Genomic DNA, 22,120 nt, shown 5'->3' with positions numbered 1-22,120 from the left:
CTTCTTTGGAATGGTTTTGGTGTACTACTACTAGAACATAGGAAATGGATCAAGACATTTCTAGAAGGCTTTTCAAACTACTGCTTTTAGTTTCTTATACCCCATTGCATTAACATTCCATGTAGAGAGAACCATCACTGGTTTAGAGTTAAAAACTGTGGATTTTGAAAAGTATAGATGGGAACTCAATTTGAAAAATTCAGACTAATTTACTGTATCTGTTTTTGAAAATAAATCTCTTTTTAATTTGAAAAATTGGAAATTGTAAAATCATTTAAGCATACCAAGTATGCCTCTGCCTTTTTATAGAATTCTAAAATTAAAAAAATAAAATTTTTTATAAAATTATAGTGGATATTTGTTTTTTGTGGCCACCTAGAATTTTTAAATTCTCTCTTAGGTGCTGGTAATTTCATACATTATGTATTTTAAGTTTTAAGGGCAAATGCCAACAAAATTTCCACATCTCCAAACTCTAGAAATATGTGTGTGTATGTATTTTTTTGTGAAATATTTGAGATCTACTCATAACCTTCATGATATTTCCACTCTAAATTTTTATGAATGCCTAAGAACAAGGACATTATTCTACAAAATCACAATGCAATTATCACACTCAAGAAGTTTAGCATTTATATAATCCGTTTTGAACAGACAATCATGTGGTCTATTATGAAGAGGAATAGGGTCATGTTTATCTTCAAAAAGAACATTTCACAATCTATCCTGAAGTACAACGATGTCAGTGATAGGATAATATCCAAATGACTACAAGGAAGACAAGCTCACACGACTGTTAGTCAAAATTGCACACCAACCAAAGATGAAGAAATTGTAGATTTTTACCAACTTCTGCATTCTTAAATTGATCAAACATGCAATTACAATGCATTGATAAATACTGGTGATTGGGATATGAAAGCTGGACACAATTAAGTATCAATACTTGGAAAATATGGCCTTGGTGATGGAGACAATGATGAAGATTGCATGACAGAATTTTGCAAGACCAGTGACTTATTAATTGCAAATACCTTTTTTAATGGTCACTATGTATGTGGATCTTGCAAAATGAAATATGCAGGAGTCAGACTGATTACATATGGACAAGGTCAATATTGTCAATCAGAACAAGGCCAGGGGCCAATTGTGGAACAGACCATCAATTGTTAATATGCAAGTTGAAGCTGAAGAAAACTAAAACAAGCCCACGAGAGCCAACATATGACCTTGAGTATATCCCATCTGAATTTAGAGACCATCTCAAGAATACATTTGACCCACTGAACACCAATGACTGAGGACAAGATGAGTTGTGGGATGACATCAAGGACATTATATATGAAGAAAACAAACCAATCAAACCTACTGCCATTGAGTCAATCCTGATGTACGGTGACCCTATAGAAAAGAGTAGAAGTACTTCATAGGTTTTCCAAAGCTTTAAATCTTTATGGGAGGAGACTGCCTCATCTTTCTCCAGTGGAGTGGCTGGTAGGTTTAAACCACTGACATTTTGGTTAACAGCTGAATACCTTAACCACTGTGCCACCAGAGCACTGAAGAAAGCAAAAGGACATTAAAAAGATAGGAAAGGAAAAAAAAAAAAAGGTCAGGTGGATGTCAGAAGTTACTCTGAAACTTGCTCTTGGATAAAGAATAGCTAAATTGAGTGGAAGAAATTATGAAATAAAAGAGCTGAACAGAAGATTTCAAAGGGCAGCTCAAAAAGAGAATAGTATTCTAATGAAATGTATAAAGACCTGGAGTTATTAAAAGAAAAAAAAAAAAAAAAAGAAGACACACTTGGCATTTTTTGAGCTGAAAGCACCAAAGAAAAACGTCAAGCTTCGAGTTATAATACTGAAGAATGTCATTGGCAAAATGTTGAATGATTCAGAAAGCATCAAAAGAATATGGAAGAAATGAACATACTCACTGAACCACACTGAATTAGTTGATATTTTCATTTGATCAAGAACCAATACTGCTGAAGGAAGAAGTCCAAGCTGCACTAAAGGCAAAAAACAAGGCTCCAGGACTTGACCAGATACCAATGGAGATGCAATGCTAGAAGCACACACTCATCTATGCCAAGAGATTTGGAAGACAGCTAAACTAGAAGACAGCTAACTGGAAGATAACAAATCAACTAGAAGAGACTCATGCTTGGCCCATTTGAAAGAAAAGTGATTCAACAGAACGCAGAAATTATTGAACAATATCATTAATAGCACATGCAACTAAAGTTTTGCTGAAGGCAATTCAAAAATGGTTGCAACAGTACATTGACTGTTGGAAGTTTAAGCTGAAGATATGGAATGAAGTATATCATTACTGATGTTAAATGGATCTTGGTTGAAAGCCAAAAATACCAGAAGGATATTTACCTGTGTTTTATTGACTATGCAAAGGCATTTGACTGTGTCAATCATAACAGATTACATATTGCACTTTAAAGAATAGAATTCTAGAACAATTAATTGTGCTCATGTGGAAACTGTATATTGACCAAGAGGGAATCTTTCAAACAGAACAAGGGGATACTGAATGGTTCAAAATCAGGAAAGTTATCCAATTTGTAAACTCAGCAAATGATCTGAGAAGCTGGACAATATGAAGAACACTGCAACAAGACTGAAGGAAGATTCATTAACTACCTGTGACATGCAGATAACATAATCTTGCTTGCAGAAAGGTAAAAAGATTTGAAGCATTTACTGATGAAGATCAAAGAATACATCCTTCAGTATGGCTAACACCTCAGCATAAAGGAAACAAAACTCCTCACATGCATTCATGTGGAACTTGTACATAGAGAAAGAGGCAGGTGTTTGAACAGTATAAGAGGATACTGAGAAGTTTTAAATCAGAAAAGGTATGCATCAGGTTGTATTCTTTCACCATAGTTATTCAATATGTAATTGACCAATAAGCAACAGAATGATTAAACTGAAGAAATAGTGATGTTGTCAAGGATTTCTTTTTATTTGGATCCACAATCAACACCCATGGAAGCAGCAGTCAAGAAATCAAACAATGTACTACAAGGTGCAAATATGCTGTGAAAGATTTTTCAGTGTTTTCAGAGATGTCACTTTGAGCACTAAGGTGTTCCTGACCCAAGCCATGGTATTTCCAATCACCTCACATACATGTGAAAGCTGTACAGTGAATAAGGAAGACAAAAGAAGAATTGATACCTTTGAGTTAAAGTTGATGAAAAATGTTGGATATACTATGGACTACGAGAAGAATGAACAAACTTGGAAGAAGTACAGCTGGAATGTTCCTTGGAAGTGAGGATGGTGAGACATCATTTCTTGTACTTTGGATATGTTATCAGGAGGAATTAGTCTCAGGCAGAGTAGAGGATCAGAGAAGAAGAGGAAGGCCCTTAACCAGATGGATTGACACAGTGTCTGCAACAATGGGTTCAAACATAGCAATGATTGTGAGGATAGCACTGGGCCATGCACTGTTTCATTCATTGTACATAGGGTCACTATGAGTCAGAACTGACTCAACAGCACCTAACAACATCATCAAAATTCATCATCAAAATATTTTGTATTTTGTATGTATCTGTCAGTTTGTTGCACTGTGGTGGCTTTGCATGTTGCTGTGATCTTGAAATCTATGCCACTGGCATTTTAAAAACCAGAAGGTTCACTGATATTCCACAGGTTTAATGTAGCTTCCAGACTAAGACAGACTAGGAAGAAACACCTGGAGACTTACTTAAAAAATTAGCCATTAAAACCTTATGGATCACAACATAATATTGTCTGACTTGCTGTTTTTGGACATGCCATCTGAAAGGATCAAACTCTGGAGGAAGACATTCTTTTTGTGAAGTAGAAGGCTATTTGAGAGCATGGAAGACCCTTGGTGAGATGGATTGGCATAACAGATGCAACAAAGAACTCAACGTACTATTGATCAATAGATAATACCAGATAGGATAGAGTTTTGTCCTGCTGTACATAGGTTGCCTGGAATCAGATGGAGTCTATCATTGAATACCCAATTCAAATTCAAAATTTCCCAGGTGTCCTAATAATATCTTTGTTGGCTGCTTTCTTTCCTTCTTCTTCTTCTTTTTTTTTTTTTACAATGCAGAATCCAATTAAAGAACACATATGCATTTAGTTATAAGTCATATTTTTTAAAAAATATAAGTCTAATGATGACATTTGCTCACTTAAAATGAATCAACAAACTCTCCACTTTTCTAAGTGAATTTCAAATACTTTAACTTGATTTGTAGTGTAATGCCTTCATTTCTGGTTCCTTCTTCTACCAGTATCTTATGTGGTTAAACCTCTGTGGCTTGTGCATAGTGCCACTTTTTCCTAATCCTAAGAAAATAACTTACATGTCTGTTAACATTCTATTATAATGTCATCTGTTTTTGCACAGGTTTTTCAGACTTCATCAAGAAGAGATTGGGGAAACTCTTTTGTCCTTCCCCATGTATGTGCATACCTTCTTTTTGTAGTATTTATCCTATTTTATTTAATGTGTTGTTTTTGCTACTAGACTATAAACTACACAATATTTTGTATGCTCTGCATCTTATCTTGTCTCATATTATGACAGAGTAAATTATCAATAAGTTTTTGGACAGAAAAAAAAAATGAATGAATGACACTGGTAAAATCTTTCATTCCAAGTAAATTCTTAATAAATATTTGTTGGCTACATTGTAAGTGGGTCTTAGGAGCCTAAGAATAGTTGAATGACTACTAAATCATCTTCAAAGATTAATTTTTGTCCACATCCAGGGCTTCAATTATATACTTAGGAATATCATGATGAAGAGATTTGCTGGACTAATTGGTACAATTATCCAAAAAACTGACTCCAAAAAGTTTATCCTAAGAAGTAATAACCATACTTCCACTAAAAAACCTGCTTAGAATTTTCATAGGAAGACAATTTTGTTAACACATTCTCACCTTTCCAACTAGTGCAGGGATATTCATGGAGTTAGTTGCAAATCCCATCCCAAAGACCATAGCTGCTTCTACGTTCAGGAACTTAGCCACAAGGTCCTCCAACTCTCTGTGCTTATCCAAGGTACCTGCACAGGGAATGATATGATGGGTGAGCCTTCTGTTTTCAACATATCCAAGACTGAAACTCGAATTCCAGTACAAATACACGAGTGAACATTGCAGGGATATTTGTAATAGGCCTAATCTAGAAACAACTCAAATGTTCACTCATGGTTAAATGGATGAATATGTTGTGGTGTTTTTATATAATGGAATTCAGCACAGCAATGAGAAAAAAAAAACAAACTATTGTAAGGGTTAATCTCATACATATGATATTGAGTGAAAGACAGCAGACACTTCAAAAAGTTACAGACTCTAGGAATCCATTTATATGAAGTTTACAAACAGATGGAACTAATCTGTAATGTTAGAAATAATGATTGTTAGTACTTTTGTTGGTGCACAGAGAGGATTTTGAGATTCTGGAAATGTTTTGCGTCTTGATCTGGGTACTTGTTACACAGGTCTGATTTGTGAAAATACATTGAGCTAAATGTTTTTGATTGGTGCCATTTTGTATTTTATAATGCAATAAAATTTACAAGAAAATACTGCAATTTCTCTCTACTTCACCCTCCTTATCACAAATAATTTACTTATCACACTACATCTAAATGCAAACAGATCCCATGACTTCCATAGATACGGGTGTGTGTGTGTGTGTGTGAGGGGAATTAGTTATAATTCATTGAAACTTCAGAATGTATTCTATACTGTGCTAAGTCCATTAATTAAGTTATCTTTTTTTAATCTTATAAGCCTAAGAATGAAGGTGTTATTACTTTACAGATAAGAAAACTGAAGCTTAAAGAGGTCTAATTAGTCTAACTACAAAGTTTATGTTTTTAATTACTGTGCTATATTCTATATGTTTGCCCTTTGACCTCATCTTAAACATAACCCTCTGGTGCCTTACTGACAGCAGCTTTTAATGCTTTCCATATTTTTCTGTTTGCCATCCTTCTGACTTTTAGATCTGTTCTGCCCAATACGATGGCTCCTAGGCACACATGGCTAGTGTAGTGGAAAAACTGAGTTTTTAATTTTATTTAATTTAGTTACATTTTAATTTAAAAACTGAAGCACTGAAAAATATTTCACTAAACACAACTTTATTATTTTAGTGGGATTACACTTTAAACATTGAAAATATAATCTCCGAATTGAGATGTGTTGTGCTTTAATTGTAAAACACACTTTTTGAAGGTTGACTACAAAAAAAAAAAATAAAATAAGATGTCTCATTGGCAAATTTTTATGCTTATTACATGTTAAAATGATATATTGGATAAATGTATTATTAATTAATTTTACCTGTTTTCTATACTTTTTTCAATGAGGTTACTAGAAAATTTAAGATTATACATCTTACATTTTATTTCTGTTGGTCAGTGTAACTCTAAATGATACATTTACCAGAACAGAAAAATTTATAAGAGGAGAGATACAGTAATTTACATCCAATGAAAGCAGGTGCTTTTGCTCAGATCTAGGTTAGAGGAATACAGTTAGTGTGACACTATTGTAAATATGCTTCTTGCTATCCAAGGATTAACATATGTTATTACACTGAGTATGATATCAGAATTCTGTTTAAATTGATAAAGTAACTTCCTTACTGTGGTAAATGGTGAGGGCTGGACTTTACAAGCCATTGAGTGGTCAATTCAAAGTTTCATTTTGCCTTTAATACCCCAGAGGATATTTGATGGCAAATCTTTGCTTTTCATGATAGGTTACACTGCTGGTGACCCTTCTTCTAAAATAAGAGTCCATCTTCCCGAAGTTATCAGAAACCACAGTAAAATATGGTAGATTCTAGGAGAGTCTATTTTACTCAAGAGTTGGGGACAATTAAACTTTAACTTCTAATTAAAGACTTTCTATTATCAAAGATATATTGTGGAATAAGAAGAACTAAAATTTAAAAATAAAGCATGAGCACATAATTAGGTTTGCCTTTCCCTAGTTGAGACTGTGACCCAAAGGGAATGGTACTAGGATCAAGTAGTGAAAAGGCCACCAGGCTGGGCTTAAGGAGCTTGGGTTCCACTCATTAGCTGGGTGTCCTTTTTGTTGCAGTCCTGGGAGAGACTAGAAGAGATGCTGTTTTAAGCATCGCTGATGATTGGGCAATCTACTTCTGTAGTGATACTGCCTTGGAAACCCAAGCATGGGTCACTATGAGTTGGATCCGCCTTGACTGCAGTGAGTTTGATTTTAGATATTGTGAGTGCACTTTCTTCCACATAGAAAGGCCTTGCCTTAGTAGCAACTCCCATTCACTCTTTGAGATACAGGTAAAATCTCATCTTTTGTCTGATGTCTTTCTCAGCATCCTCAGGCAAAATTGGTCATTTTCTCTTCTGAGATTCCATAACTCCCCTCACATAACACTTAGTAAAATGAACTGAGAGTGTTCATGAGGAAGTATTTTCTACTGCAGAGAGAGTTCTTGTTGTTGTTGTTATGTGCCATCTAGTCGGCCCGACTCATAGCGACCCCTCCTTGGGTTGCCAAGGCAGTATCACTACGGAAGTAGATTGCCCAACCTTCCTTCCGAGGAGTGGCTTAGGGTACAGATAATTGTGTGAAATGTTCATCTGGCCATCACAGCACCTAGCACAGTACTGCCACACCATAAGCACTTGCAGAGTTGAAGATTGTTTGATTGAGAATGAAGATAGACTGAGCCTAGATTAGGGATTCACACTCTAGGGGACAGGTTGGAAGCAACATTTGGGGAATCTGGTTGAAGGGTACTAGGAATATGGTGCCAAGCATCTATATGTCTTTAAATATAGTTATCCCTCAGTATCCATGGGGGAATTGATTCCAGGGACCCCCCCTCCACACACAAATATCAATATTGGTGGATACTCAAGTCCCTTATATAAAATGGCATAGTTTTTGCACATAACCTACACACATCCTCCTGTATACTTTAAATTATCTCTAGATTACTTATAATACCTAATATATTGTAAATGCCATGTAAATGTCACTTTATGCTCCCTCTTAGTCTTTGAGGGATTGCTCTGACTATTTAATTGCTCATTTATTTTCTCTCTGAATATTTTCAATGGTGGTTGGTTGAGTCCACCTACATGGAGAGTCAACTGTCCCTCTTATTCTGCCCCATACTTATCATTCAGTACATATTGACTTAATGAAAAATAAATGAATATATATATGGTCTAGCATTTCCAAAACAAAATAGAAACAAACTAGATGCAGCATAGTAGATTCTGATTCATGGCAACCCCATGTGTGTCAAAATGGAACTGTGCTCCATAGGGTTCTCAATGGTTGACTTTTTGTAAGTAGATCTTTCACTCAGCATACTGTCTTCTGGGTTCATCCATGTTATGTGATGTTTTGCAGATTTATTGTTATTCTTTAATGTTTTGTAGTATTCCATTGTGGAAATACGCCTCATAAACTAGATATTACTGATGTTTTCTGATGTTCAATATTCAGACATTATGAATAATTTGTATACAATTTTCAACCTCAGTACTGAAAATCTAAAAATTCATGTGGTTTTGTAATCATTTTGTAAATAGTTATTCTAGTGACTTCCAGTTAAAAATTTATAGGCAAATCATCTTTAAAAAAAAGGATGTTGGTACTAGTGTCTTAAAATTTTGATAAGCTGCTACATCTAGCATTTAGTAATTAATAATTTAATATTATACACAACAAAACTCAAAAAACTAATCATTCACAGGAAATTTAAAAAGTTGTTAGAGATAACTATGTTGTCGTTACCAAAGATGTTCCACACAGCAGACAATTTGAAAGATCAGGGAGCATTCCAATGAAAATCAGTAAGAGTACAGAGGATACAAATTTAAAATTTTAAGACATGTTAAATGCTTGACTATGATTACAAAGTGCCATTTCCCTGTGCCTCATATTTCAAGGTGAACCATACCTAACTCAACGCCATTGAGTTGATTCAGACTCATAGTAACCCTTTCACGTGTTTCCGAGGTTGTATCTCTAAGGAAGTAGATTGCCCAGTCTTCCTTCTGAGGGTGGCTGGTGTGTTTGAACTGCCAGCCTTCTGGTTAGCAGTCAAATGCCTTAGGCACTACGTCACCAGAAATTGTTGGCTTGAAGAAACAGGAGTTCATTCTCTTATAGTTTGGAGGCTTTAAGTCTGAGTTCAAAATGCCATGCTTTAGGGGCTGGGTGAAAGCCTCTCAACCTTGGCCTTCAGCTCTGCCTCCTGCTCCTGGCCCACTGAAGCTGGAGGCTTTTCTTCACTCAGCTGCTGGCTGCTGAGGCTGACAACCCCAAGGTTAACAAGTAATGAGGCACAGTCCCAATATTACCAAACCACATGGCAGGCCATTAATTCAAGTCCAATGAAAGTTCCAAGGTCGGCAGAGCACGGGATGCTGCAGAACAACGACTTGGCTACATTCAGGGTTCAAGCATGACATAAGCTAGAGTCTATCCCAGAGGCTTCTGCTTATATACAGGAAGCAGACCATATCCCTAAGGCAGCTACTCAGCTGCTCACAGTAGATTCCACCATGGAGTTGACTACCAGTCTCACCATGGGGAATGCTACATCCAGCTGCCCAGCCACTCAACCAGGAACTGCCAAGTTAACACACAAACTTAACTACCACAGACACTGTTAGATATTTTCTTAAGATTATAAAGCATATGCTTCCTAAAAGTTATTTGAAGTTTTTAGAATAAATGGCTTTCAAAATTATGCTACTCCTAACTCTTATATGATATTGTAAGATTACTATTCATGTTGAAGAATATTTTCAAATGTCCTGGATTTTTTTTTTTTTTTTTTAATAACTGGATGTTTCCATAACTTTGCCCTTTGTATGCTCTACTACATTCGTGGATATATTTGCAGCACATAAAAATACATAGATAGAGATAACTTCTGTCAAATATGTGTATTTGTGGGTATAGTCCCATTGGCCTCTGTTCAGATTGTAAATTATTATTATTATATTTACAGGATTGTATGTGTAATAGTATTCACCTTTGTTACCTCTAACTCTTGTGCTCCTCCCTATCTCTTCCACTGCCTTGATCATTTTGTACTAACCTCCCCCTCATGGTATATTGCCTTTCACTTCACCCAAGTTAATAGGAGCCTACCCTCTAGTTGGTGATGTTCCTTCCCTTCCTCTCCTACTCCTGGTAACCTTCAAACAACAATTCTTTCTCTGTGTTAACCTTTTCTTAACTTTTTACAGTAGTGTTATCATTCAATAATTGTCCTTTGTAATTGACTACTTTCATTCAGCATACTGTCTTCTGGGTTCATCCATGTTATGTGGTGTTTTGCAGATTTATTGTTATTCTTTAATGTTTTGTAGTATTCCATTGTGTGTACACACCACAGTTTGTTTATCCATTCATCCGTTGATGGGCATTGGGGTTGTTTCTATTTGTGAATAATTCTGCGATGAACATAGGTCTGCATATATATGTTTTTGTGATGACTTTCATTTATGTCAGATATATAACTAGTAGTGGTATTGCTGGATTCTATAGTATTTCTAGTTTCAACTTCTTAAAGACGTGCCATACTGCTTTCCGTGGTGGTGGTACTGTTTTACAATTCTACCAGCAGTGTATGTGAGTTCCAGTCTCTCCACATCCTCACCAGCATTTGTTGTTTTCTGTTTTTTTGAACTTTGCTATTATTACTGGAGTGAGATATCTCATTGTTGTTTTGATTCGCATCTCTGTATGGTTGATTAACGATTGTGAACATTTCTTCATGTGTTAGCTGCCTGAATGTCTTTAGTGAAGTGTCTATTCATGTCTTCTGTTCATTTTTAATTGGATTGCTTGTCTTTTGTTGTTGTTGTTAAGGTTTTGAAATTTTCTATGAATTCTGGAGATTAGTCCCTTGTCCTATATATCATCGCCAATTTATTTTCCCTAGTCTGTAGATTCTCTTTTGACAAAATCTTCTGATACACACAAATGTTTAATTTTTAGGAGATCCTGATTTGTGTGTGTGTCTTTCTTCCTTCCATCTATCACTCTTTCTAGTCCTCTTTCCCTCTCCTTCTTTCTTTCTTGACTACTTATTTCCTTGCTTCAGGCCTTATATGTGCCTAAAAGTAATATCTCACTGTTAAAATTTGAAAAAGATGTTAAATTTCTTTTCATTGATCTTGAGCTGACATGTTAAATGAAGCGGGTAAATAGATTAGTGATTCAGAAGGGTGATAGGTAGAGAAAGAACTTAGGCTGTGGGCAGTCCCAATCAGGAAATTCCATCTCTGTCCAGTTTTCTGAGTATGTTGAGACTGTAGAATCATGGGCTATGCCTGGCCTCCATTACAGGCAAACTCTTGGCTGTATCAAGCCTCCTTCCTCAAGCTGGTGTTAGCTGTAGTGAAGCATTTATTTGTTTCTCTCTGGGTCACCAGCAACCCTGATGTTGGTACCACCAGTGCCAGAGGAAACATTCCAAAAGGTTATTGAGTTCATGTCTTTTGTGGCTGAAAGAATCTTCCTAGTCTCTGCTTCCTGACTATTTGGGGCACTCTGACAACCTAGTTCCTCTAAGTGGAAGAGAAACTTGCTCCTACAGCCTGTTTACAACTCCAACACTTAGGTTTCTATGTGAAAATATGTAAGATGCCTTTCATAAGAAATCTGGGCAATCCCTTATTAACTCTGGAGTTGTAGCTATGCATTTACCAATGTGGATTAAAAAAAGTAACTTAATTGTTAATTGATTGTTGTAAATTGTTGCACAAGTTTGAATAATTACATTGTTTTAGAGCCCTTTCTGCTAGCTGGTTTTATCTAACAGGGGCCCGTGACTCATTTTTCATTAATGGTCAATTGCTTTTTAGCAGATTTACTCTTGGTTCTTAGATCTGCAACAGACCTGGTAAGCACTGCATGTATTAACTTGGGTAAGAATCTGCAGTAGAAAACACTGTAGTTAGACTGGGCGTTGTTGTTAGGTGCTGTCAACTTGGTTCTGACTCATAGTGACTCTCTGTGCAATTGAGCAAAACACTGCTGATTCTACGCCATCCTCACAGTCGTTGCTGTGTTTCAGCCCATTGTGGCAGCCACTGTGTCAATCCATCTCATTGAGAATCTTCCTTTTTTTCACTGACCCTCTACTTTACTAGGCATGATATCCTTCTCCATGCTGGACTGAGAGTTAGGATGGTTAATTAAGCACCATCCTGAGCACATTACTAAGACATCATTGTCATTAGTTTCTTCTTCTAGAAAATGAGAATAACATCACATCACAAGGCTTTGGTGAGCAATAAATGAGATCATATATAAGAGTGCAATATTCTAGGAATCACAAAGTGTTCTGTAAGAGGAAGCTTAGATGTAAGAGGAAGCTTTTTTCCCTAAAGCAGAGAGGAGAGGACATTTCTGTCTCACAATTTCACTCCTTTGACTAATAGAAAAATATTTTTCCTAAAACAATTAAATGGGCAGTTTGTTCTACTTTGTTCACTCATTCATTCATTCACAGCTCTTTATCAAGGGCCTACTATGTGTCAAAGAAGCTCTGGTGGCAAAGTGGTTAAAACACTCGGCTGCTAACCAAAATTTTGGTGGTTCAAGCAGTTGTTCCATGGGAGAAAGATGTGACAGTCTACTTTTGTGAAGGTTTAAAGTCTTGGAAACCCTGCAGGGCAATTCTACTCTATTATATAGTGTCATCTTGAGCCAGAATTGACTCATCAACTGTGGGTTTGGTTTTGGTTTGCCAGACACTGCTCTGTGTAATAACACATGACAGTCAACAAAGCCAATCTCTCTAGTCATGAAGCTTATGTTTTCGTGGAGGACACAGGCAATATATAAAAGCAAAGACAAGATCATTTTAGTCATTGCTAGATGTCTTTAAAAAAAGTGGAATAAGGGAGGAGGCACAATGGATGCTATTTTATATACTGTGATCATAGTTATTTATTCTGGAGAATTAAAATCTGCAGTTAATAAACCACCTAGTAAAAGCATAGTGCTTGAAATTTCCCAACAACTTTCTTTTTTTTTTTTTTTTAATAATTTATTTTATTTGTTTTGCTTGTTGAAAATATACACAGCAGAACATAAGCCAATTCAACATTAATTGCATTCTTCAAGTTGTGCAACCATTCACACCCTCTTATTCTTAACTGTTCCTCTCAATTAACGTAAACTCACTGCCCCAACCTTCCCATCTAAACTTATGAGCTGCTGTTGTCAATTTGCTTCCATATTGACAGTTCTTTTTTTTTTTTTTTAAATGCATTTTATTGAAATATAATTCATGTACAGTGAAATACACAAAACTAGAGTGACATGGGTCAATGCAATCTTTTTTTTGCAGTATTCCCTTCCCTCCCCTCCCCTCCCCTCCCACCCCTGGCAACCAACAAAGAAAGATTCCCTCCATATATAAACCTTTCCTTGACCCTCCACAACAATGAACTGATATGAATATTTATGCTGCTCCTCTTTTTTATTTTCATGTAGAGGTTTATAATTTTTCTTTGAGGTTACCCTGTGATTTATAGTTTTCTGCCCAAGGGTAGAACAGTCCGTTCTATCTTGTAGTTGTCTTGACTTCCCTACCATCTAGAAGTTCTGTAATGACACAGATTTTTTTTTTTCCCCCTCTTTTTGGTTTGTAGCTGTCCTCATTTGTCAGTTGGTGCCTCTGGTTCCCTGTTATATCTTGTAGTCTTATTTACTTTGGATACTTCCATAGCTGGGTTGCTTTCTGGGTTATATCATCATGTGTGTTAACTGTCAGTTGTTGTTGGCTGTTGTTGCTTCTCTGTCCAAAGGACTCCCTTTAACATCTCTTGTAAGGTTGGTCTGGTTTTAACAAATTCCCTTAATTTCTGCTTATCTGGAAATATCCTAATTTCACCATCATATTTGAGAGAGAGTTTTGCTGGGTACATAATTCTTGGTTGGAAATTTTTCTCTTTCAGTGTTTTATATATACCATCCCAGTGTCTTCTCGCCTGCATGGTTTTTGTTGAGGAATCCAAGCTTAGTCTTAGTGGTTGCCCCTTGTAGGTAACTTTTTGTTTTTCCCATGCTGGTGACTTTGATGATGATAAGTCTCGGTGTTTTTCTTTTGGGGTCTATCCTGCTTGGGGTTCATTGGATTTTCTGAATGAATATATTCTCATCTTTCATCATATCACTGAAGTTCTCCTCCAACAAATCTTGGACAATTTTCTTAGTGGTTTTATTTTTCTCTTCCTGTTCTGGAATTCCAATGACATGTAGGTTATTCCTTTTGATGGTATCCCACGTGAACCTTAGGCTTTCTTCATTTTGTTTTGATCTTTTTTCTGATTAATTCCTTTGCAAAGAAGTATTCAGGTATTTGTCTTCAATCTCATTAATTCTGTCTTACATTGAATCAATTCTACTCCTTTGCCCTTTCAATGCATTATCTATTTATGACAATTTAGTATTAATCTTCTGGATTTCTGTCTGTAGATTTAGGATCATTTCTAATGTTTCATTTATTTTGTCATTTTTTTTCCTGTATTTTCTTCCAAAATTCTTCTAGGGTGTTTTTCTGTGTTTTCCTTGGTCTGTCTTTCAATGCTTTGAAGATATTTAAACATAATTCTTTTGAATTCTTTATCAGGGAGTTCCAATGCTGCATCTTCCTCGTGGATGTGTTTTGGGTCTGTATCCTGGTCCCTTGTTTCTCCTGCTTTATCTTGCTTCTTTATGGGGACTGTGATCTTCAGTTGTCTCTGAGGCATTGTGGCATTTTTGTGTTTATATTTAATTGGGATTATATGTTGGAGTGACTTGCCCACAATTTTCATTTTCTTTGTTTTGCTTGTATGTTATCTATGTAAGCAGGGTACTGTGCTGTGCTCTTCTATTCACTAGTTGACAGAACTTACACACTCACCACCTGTCTCTTTTCCTGCTGTCAGCCTCTTGTATGTCCTTGCCACCCCTGGCAAAAAGAGCCTGTTCTTAGGTCTTGTTTTCGTTCAGGTTTTTCCACTATTTGGTGCCTACTCCACCTCTGTATAGTTCCTTTCAAAGCTCAGGGCTCCAGGATTTTTTTCTGTATCTCTGTCAATTGGTTTTTCTTTTCTTTGTTGAAGAGGGTCTATGTCTCTTGTCTGCCTATTCCTCCATCTTACCAGAAGTGATCCCCAACAACTTTCATGTCTTTTTTCCTTTTTGTACCTTGTAATACCTTTTTGAGGTGCAGAGTCAAGATATGATCCAGATTTGACAGCACAAGGGATTAAAGAACCAATTGGACAAAGTATCAAAATAGTGAATGTACATACCCATCTCGTGCCTGGTGCTGGACACACCTGTGCCATATGCTTCCAAAACATCCTCTACTGTCCTCATAGATTCATTATATTTGCCTGTAAGGCCAAGGAAGTTATAAGAGCCCATGTTGATGACATCTTTGATGATTCTTCCAGTAAATCTGCAGAGATAAGGGCAAAGGAGCACAAAGACTTTCCCACTTAATATCATATTCTAAACCAAAATAAATAAACAAAAAACCACCCATATCCATTCTCATTGAGTCAATTCCAACTCATGTTGACTCTGTGTTTTGTAAAGTAGAGCTGTGTTCCATGAGGTTTTCAAGACTGACTTTTAAGAAGTAGATTTCCAGGCCTTTCAAGGTGACTATGCATAGATTCAAACCATAAACTTTTTGATTAGTAGTAAAGTGTTTAATGGTACCACTTAGAGCCCTGTGAAAGACTCTTAACAAAGAGATTCTGAGTCTGACCTAAATCATGTATTTTCTATGTTTTCTCTCTTTTTCTTTTGTCCTTTCCTTCTCTCCCTCCTCCTTCCCCTCTCCCTCCTTTCTTTCTTTTTTTTCTCTCCCTTTCATTACTTCCTACCTCCCTTTTTCCTTTCCTCCCTCCTTCACTCTTTTCTCCCTTCTTTTTTCAATTTGCACTGTTGTCTCCACAACGTGGCTTGCTTTAGAGAAGAATAAACTCATACTGAAGCTTAGGAGAACATTGGAGAAAGACATCCTCAGCCTGACTTAGCCTTGATTTTCCTTGGGTACTTATATTCATTACACTTGCAGTCTGGTTTTAATTCCAGGAAACTTTCTATATGAGCAAGAGCTGTAGTCTTCCTTTTCTCCTTCATGAGAAGTAAGAGTATACAATTTGTCAATTATACAGAAAAGGACCCTTCCTGGTTGTCTCTTTGTGTCAGGTCCTGCACCTGCTGGCATATATCTAACTTCAATTGGAATATAAACACACACCCATGGCAACTTAATTTCTGTGACGTCTTCCATAGTGAGGGCTTGCAAGGGCTGAATGGTAGAACTCCAACTTGTTCTTGGTTTCTTCAGATCTGAAATCTGGTGCCCATGCTACCACGTCTTAGAAAAGTGTTTTTTTTTTTTTTTTTTCCAACCGATCCTCTCCAGATGACTGACTTCCTTACCTAAATGTCCAGTTGTAGTCATCTGACACCCTCTCCATTACATCAAACTGAGGCCCTGGGGCACTGCAGATGGGCCGGTTCCAATTGTCTCTGATTCGCATGTAAATGTTCCTCTTGTAAAAATTCTCAAAGTCTTGATACAGTGGCACAAAATCCTGTTATAACAGAGACAGAAGTTGAGCTTTAGTTTTTTGTTTTTTTTTCCCATATGTCATTTGCCATGGAAAGTTGGGAGTAGAGTCATATAAAGAATCAATTATCACATAATTTTGATCAAGGGCCAATGAGTGAGGGAAAAGGTAGGGTAAAAAATACAATCCCAAAGAATTTACTCTTTAGTGGAGGTAAAAAATGAAATAAATACAGCTAACAAAGTTGCCAGGACAATATAAGATGAGTCCTGAGACAATGGACAGAGACAATGAACCACTGAAATGTTCAGAAGGAGAGACAATTCCACAGGAATGGTAAGAGCAGGTGGCTATGTCCAAAGCAGTTTAGTCAGGAAAAAAAAAATGGAAACAGTAACTTGATATTAACTTTTTAAAACATGAATATTGCTACTAATAGCATCTTCAGAAGTGTGAATGAACTTGAACTGTTGAACTTGCTGGCAAAACTGTTGTTGACAGGTTGTTGTCTGTCACATGCTGAGGGCTTGGAAACCAAGCTGAGGAGCTTGTGGACATACATGGTTTTGTTTGCAGTTGAGGCAGTAGCACTATGCCACTGTGCAAGACATAATTCATACCTCAAGGGATCTGCAATCCAGCTGAGGCCAAAGCAAAAGATATCTAACAATGCCATTTAATCCATAGTAGTTAGAATAAAGCAGAAAATAGCAAATGTGTCCATAAGATTAGGGCAGAGGAAGGGTCACATCTTTCCAGAGGAATATTTCTTTATTAAGAGTAAATATTAGGTAGAAAATGACAAAAGACATAATTCTGGCCTAAGCCAAGTATTTTGACCATTAAAAGGATTAGGGCAATAGGAAGGGTCACTCCTCACTGGAGAAATCAGGGAGGCTTAGATGCAGACTTGGAGTTGGGCACAGAAGGCAGAATAAGATTGTTGTGGGCAGGAATGCTTGGTGTTGTCACTCAGGGTGAATGAAGCCAGTAGACAGGAAATGTGGGGTGCTTTTGAGAAGGGTAAAGATAAAACATAAGGCAGATTCTGTCACTCTTTGCTCAGAACATACCATGGCTCCCACTTGAGTCAAAGCCAAGTGCTTTACCAAGTTCCTACATGGTCTGACACAATGCTACCTCTGTGATTCCATCCCCTACGACCCCAAGTGTGGGTGAGTCTGTGAATGTCAACTGAGCACAGAGAGTGGGAGCCTTAAATATCTGCATGAAGAATGTCTTTATTCTGGAGGCAGTGCGGAGCCAACAATTTGAGTGGGCTTTCACATTTTCTCTCTCATCCTTTCTGAGCTATTAGCTTGCCTTTCTGTGATGGAAGAGAGTTGTTTTCTAGAGGGAATGAGGAAGATTATGGGAAAGTCTTTCTGGAAGACTTTATGTGCTATTGATTTGCCCTGCTCATCTGGAGAGATAGTCCATTTCAGAGGAAAATATATATGATCTGTAGATTTCGGCAGCTGATGGCTGCAGCCAAGTCACAGTCCTTTCCGCCATTGCATGCTTTGGTCCTCAGTGACAATGACATCAGTTTTGGGAGAAGGTTGTGATTATTTGTAGGAAGAATGCTCATAACCACACGTTGTGTGCCATCAAGTTGATTACAACTCATAGTGACCCTATAAGATAGAGAAAAACTGATTTATGGGGTTTCTCATGCTGTAAATATTTACAGGAGGGAGGAAATTACTGGGTCTTTTTGCTCCACTATAGGGTGAGGGAAGGACCAAGTGCAGCCTAAATATGCAGCCACAAAACATGGTTTGTTTCTTCTGCAATCTGACAATCCTTCTGCAGTGTGACAATTCTTCCATAATGTGACAATCTTTCTTTTTCTACCTTACAATTTATATGGTACTTTATAATTTTCAAAGTGTTATAGATATTTCTACTTAACTTTTATGACAAGTCAGAAAATTTGAGTGGATAAATTGGAAATTGTGCCCATTTTCAAAATAAATATTTGTTTTTCAGAATGCCATGCTACAGAGCTTGGCATTTATACGGAAGATAAGGGCACATATCCCTATCTCATTAAAAAATCTTAACAAATTTGGAAGCATATGCCTTTATATTTGATTTAACCACCTGCCCATCTGTAGCAAACAGAAGGATCGATTTGTAGAGTGAGAAAGGATCACTATGGAACATTTATTATTCATCTCTGCCTACACTGACACATTTGTTCTCACCTACTCTTTCATTTTATATCATTATTTCCTTTTGACAAACAGCTCTCTTTCTTACCAGCACTAACAAACCAAACCAAACCAACTGCCAGTATGTCTATTTCAACTCATAGAGACCCTATAGGACAAACTCAGAATAATAACAAAAAATGTTTGATTTCATTTATGTTGGTAATGGTAACTGTATTTAAAAAAGTTGTCTGAAGTATGAAAAACTAAGTTAACTAAATTTAATTTCTCTTTTTAAAAAAATTAGAAAAGGGGAGGACATAATTAGCTGTGTAACTTTTCACCAAAGACACAATAAAATATTGCTTAAAAAAAGAAATTAGAAGAGAATTGAGTGAACTTGGCAGACTGAGCATTGTATAAATCCTGCCACTCATCTAACAGTCCCATTAAATGGCCAAAAAGATATTAAAAAAAAAAAAAAAGTTTAAAAATGCCTAGGAAAACAATCAAGAATGTCCTCGATGGATCAGAAATGCTGAAGAATCACAAAAGAATACAATTAAGATCAGATCAATGGATAAATAAAATCATAGGAAACCATAATGCAAAATATTTTCAAAGAAAATTAGTGTATACGTAAGCTCACTTCAGGGGAATTTCAAGCTGAGAGTCAATATCTACAAGAAGTTTATAGTTATGTTCATTAACTGAGAAGCTAGACCTTTTTTCCTCCTATTTCACTTATCAATAAAAAACAATAATATTTCACATAAGACAAAGCAATATGGTGGGCGGGAAGAACTGAAAGAACAGTGCGCTAATGTAAAATGTTGGGGACCCCGCAAATCTGGAAGACAAATTACTGGTCCTTGAAACTCACTCCATTCCCCTTCTGCAACCACCCAATGCAGACTTCTCATTTCAATTTAACTTTCTTTTCTTCCCAGAAGCCTTCATTTTACACCCAATATCAGGTTAGATGTTTCTCTTCTTTTTTCCCGTAACATCTTCCACTTAACCCTACTGTACCTCTAATCACATTCTATTGTAAATGCTTGTTTCATAGTTAGCAGCCAGAAGCAAATTTTCTGCCTTGTTTACTTTCATATCCTCAGATTTTAGCTCAGAGATTGGCACAAATGCATGTCCCCAAAAGATTCTGACTTCCTTAATGAATTAATAAACATCTTGGCACAAGCAGAGCCCTCTTTCGTGAGTGTCCTCCCTTTGGACCCTTGGTAAACTCCTGTTCATGACTCAAGTTCCAACATAATGCCCTGCTGATTCCCTAAATAAGTCATGGGGTTTGCATATTACCCTCCTCCTCGTGACCTTTTATTTCATAATTTTCTTGTGAGTTGCTTTGCACAACAGGCATCATATACTTGAAAAAACATACCTGTCTTCTACACATATTTTGTACCCATTATATACTTGCTAAGGGTAGGAGGGATTATAATAATAAAACTGGACCTGACTTGCTACCTTACTAAAGGTGACATATTTAAGGAAATAACAAAAGAGCATTCTACATGTTTTGTTCATGAGTACATCATTGTAATAAATGTTTATCTTATCATGCCTGCCATTCACTAAGTTACAGGATTTTAAGATCCCTTCTTACATTGATATTCATGTTTCACATACGTTCTTCTCCTTGATGTGTTCAAGGCTTAATCATGTGCAATATTCCATGCTCTCATTCATACTATTCCAAAGCAATTTTTGGAAAAAAGAGATACATGGCATCATAAATTCTTTGAACCAATTTGGAGAACATACTAACAAAATACAGAGCACTTACAGATCTCTGAATGTTTTCCATATTGTCTTGTTAACTCTGTGTGAAAAGGGGATGATTAGACATTTATAGGTTAATTAGTGAAAGTATCTAGATCAATGATTCTACATGGGGCTGATTTTGCACCTCATGAAATATCTGACAATGTTTGCAGGCCCTTCTAGACAATGTGCCTCATGCCACCACCCATCTGTCAATAGAAGCTTGCATGTGGATATGATGCTGAATGAGTTTCAGTGAAGATTCCAGACTAAGACAAACTAGGAAAAATGCCTGGTGATCTACTTCTGAAAATCAGCTAATGAAAATCCTATGGGTTACAATGGTCCAATCTGTGCCTAATCTGTCATGGATCATGGGGATGGCATAGATCCTGGAAGGGTTTAGCTCTGTGGTGAACTAATGGGTTTATGAGTCAGGAGACACAACTCAAAAACAGTTATCTTTGGTTGTCACAGTATGTGGTGGATGCTATTTGCATCTAGTGGGTAAAAGCCAGAGATCCTGCCAAATGTGCTATAATGCACAGACCAGCCCTCCACACCAGACAATTCTCTGGTCCAAAATGTCAATGTTGAAGTTGAAAAATTATGATCTAAATGAAATAAAAATCTTACATTTTACTCAGATACACTTATTTATTCCAAGATTGATTGCAGACAATATGCAACATAACCAGAAGAGAGTCCCCGCTCCCTGCATATGCCCTTCTTCTTATATTTCAATTTATTCATCTTTAAAATGGTATTTCAATATATATCTCATGGGGTATTATAAAGTTAGTTATTATATCCGTGTATAGCAGAACACTTAATTCACTATCTAGCAAATAGTATTTGCTCAATAAAAGTTTGTATAAACAATAAGTTCATGAAAGGACAGGGGATAAAGCTTAGGGAGAGGATATAAATGAGATGAACCTGAACATCTCACACTTTCTGGGTCTGCACACACATCTCAAGTTCTGAGAACACTCTGTAGAAGAATAAAAACAATGACAAAGATCCAGAGGTGCAAATACGTACTTTTTGTTCTTTTCGTTCTATGGCAGCGTTGCATTTTTCTATTCCCCAGTTTCTCAAAAAGTCTCTGAAATGTCCAAATAAGGTTCCAAGTCCATACCCCATGTAAGTGAAAACCATTACATGAAGAGGTGCTTCCTCAAATGATTCAACAATTGGCTTACAAAAATGTGGCTTTCCATTTTGCTGAAAACACAAAAGAAAATAAAATGTTAGCACTCTCCCATTACAAATGTACTATGACACATAATATTTTAGATTTTTAACATTTTTAATTTCAACAAGCATGTTCATATTTAGGATTGTAAAATCTGCTTAGAGAAAAATGGAAATTAATTATTGAAGATGGTAATCAGAAATGTGAATTCTATTTTACAACCTCTAGGAGCTCTGGTCTTGACTGCTAACCAGAAGGCTGGCAGTTCAAATCCACCAGCCACTCCTCGGAAGGAAGGTTGGGCAATCCTACTTCCGTAGTGATACTGCCTTG

The 22,120-nt window shown here is 36.5% G+C and overlaps 1 protein-coding gene across 1 annotated transcript in view; it reads right to left on the bottom strand.

The window, feature by feature from the left end:
* The window catches only part of SPTLC3 (serine palmitoyltransferase long chain base subunit 3), a 215,891-nt gene that overhangs the window by 124,977 nt on the left and 68,794 nt on the right, over positions 1-22,120 (bottom strand). The window contains exons 2-5 of the mRNA XM_007946378.2: positions 21,634-21,816; positions 16,518-16,672; positions 15,371-15,519; positions 4,962-5,086 (exon numbers count right to left, since the gene is read on the bottom strand). Of these exons, the coding sequence (XP_007944569.1) occupies positions 4,962-5,086; positions 15,371-15,519; positions 16,518-16,672; positions 21,634-21,816 (612 nt within the window). The remainder of the gene's footprint in view (positions 1-4,961; positions 5,087-15,370; positions 15,520-16,517; positions 16,673-21,633; positions 21,817-22,120) is intronic.

This window comes from Orycteropus afer, unplaced genomic scaffold (assembly GCF_000298275.1).
Source record: "Orycteropus afer afer isolate SDZICR_OR568_19922 unplaced genomic scaffold, OryAfe1.0 scaffold00158, whole genome shotgun sequence".
In the NCBI taxonomy this organism is placed as follows: Eukaryota; Metazoa; Chordata; class Mammalia; order Tubulidentata; family Orycteropodidae; genus Orycteropus; species Orycteropus afer.
Note: the sequence above shows the minus strand (reverse complement) of the source record. Positions and strands in the feature narration are given on the sequence as shown.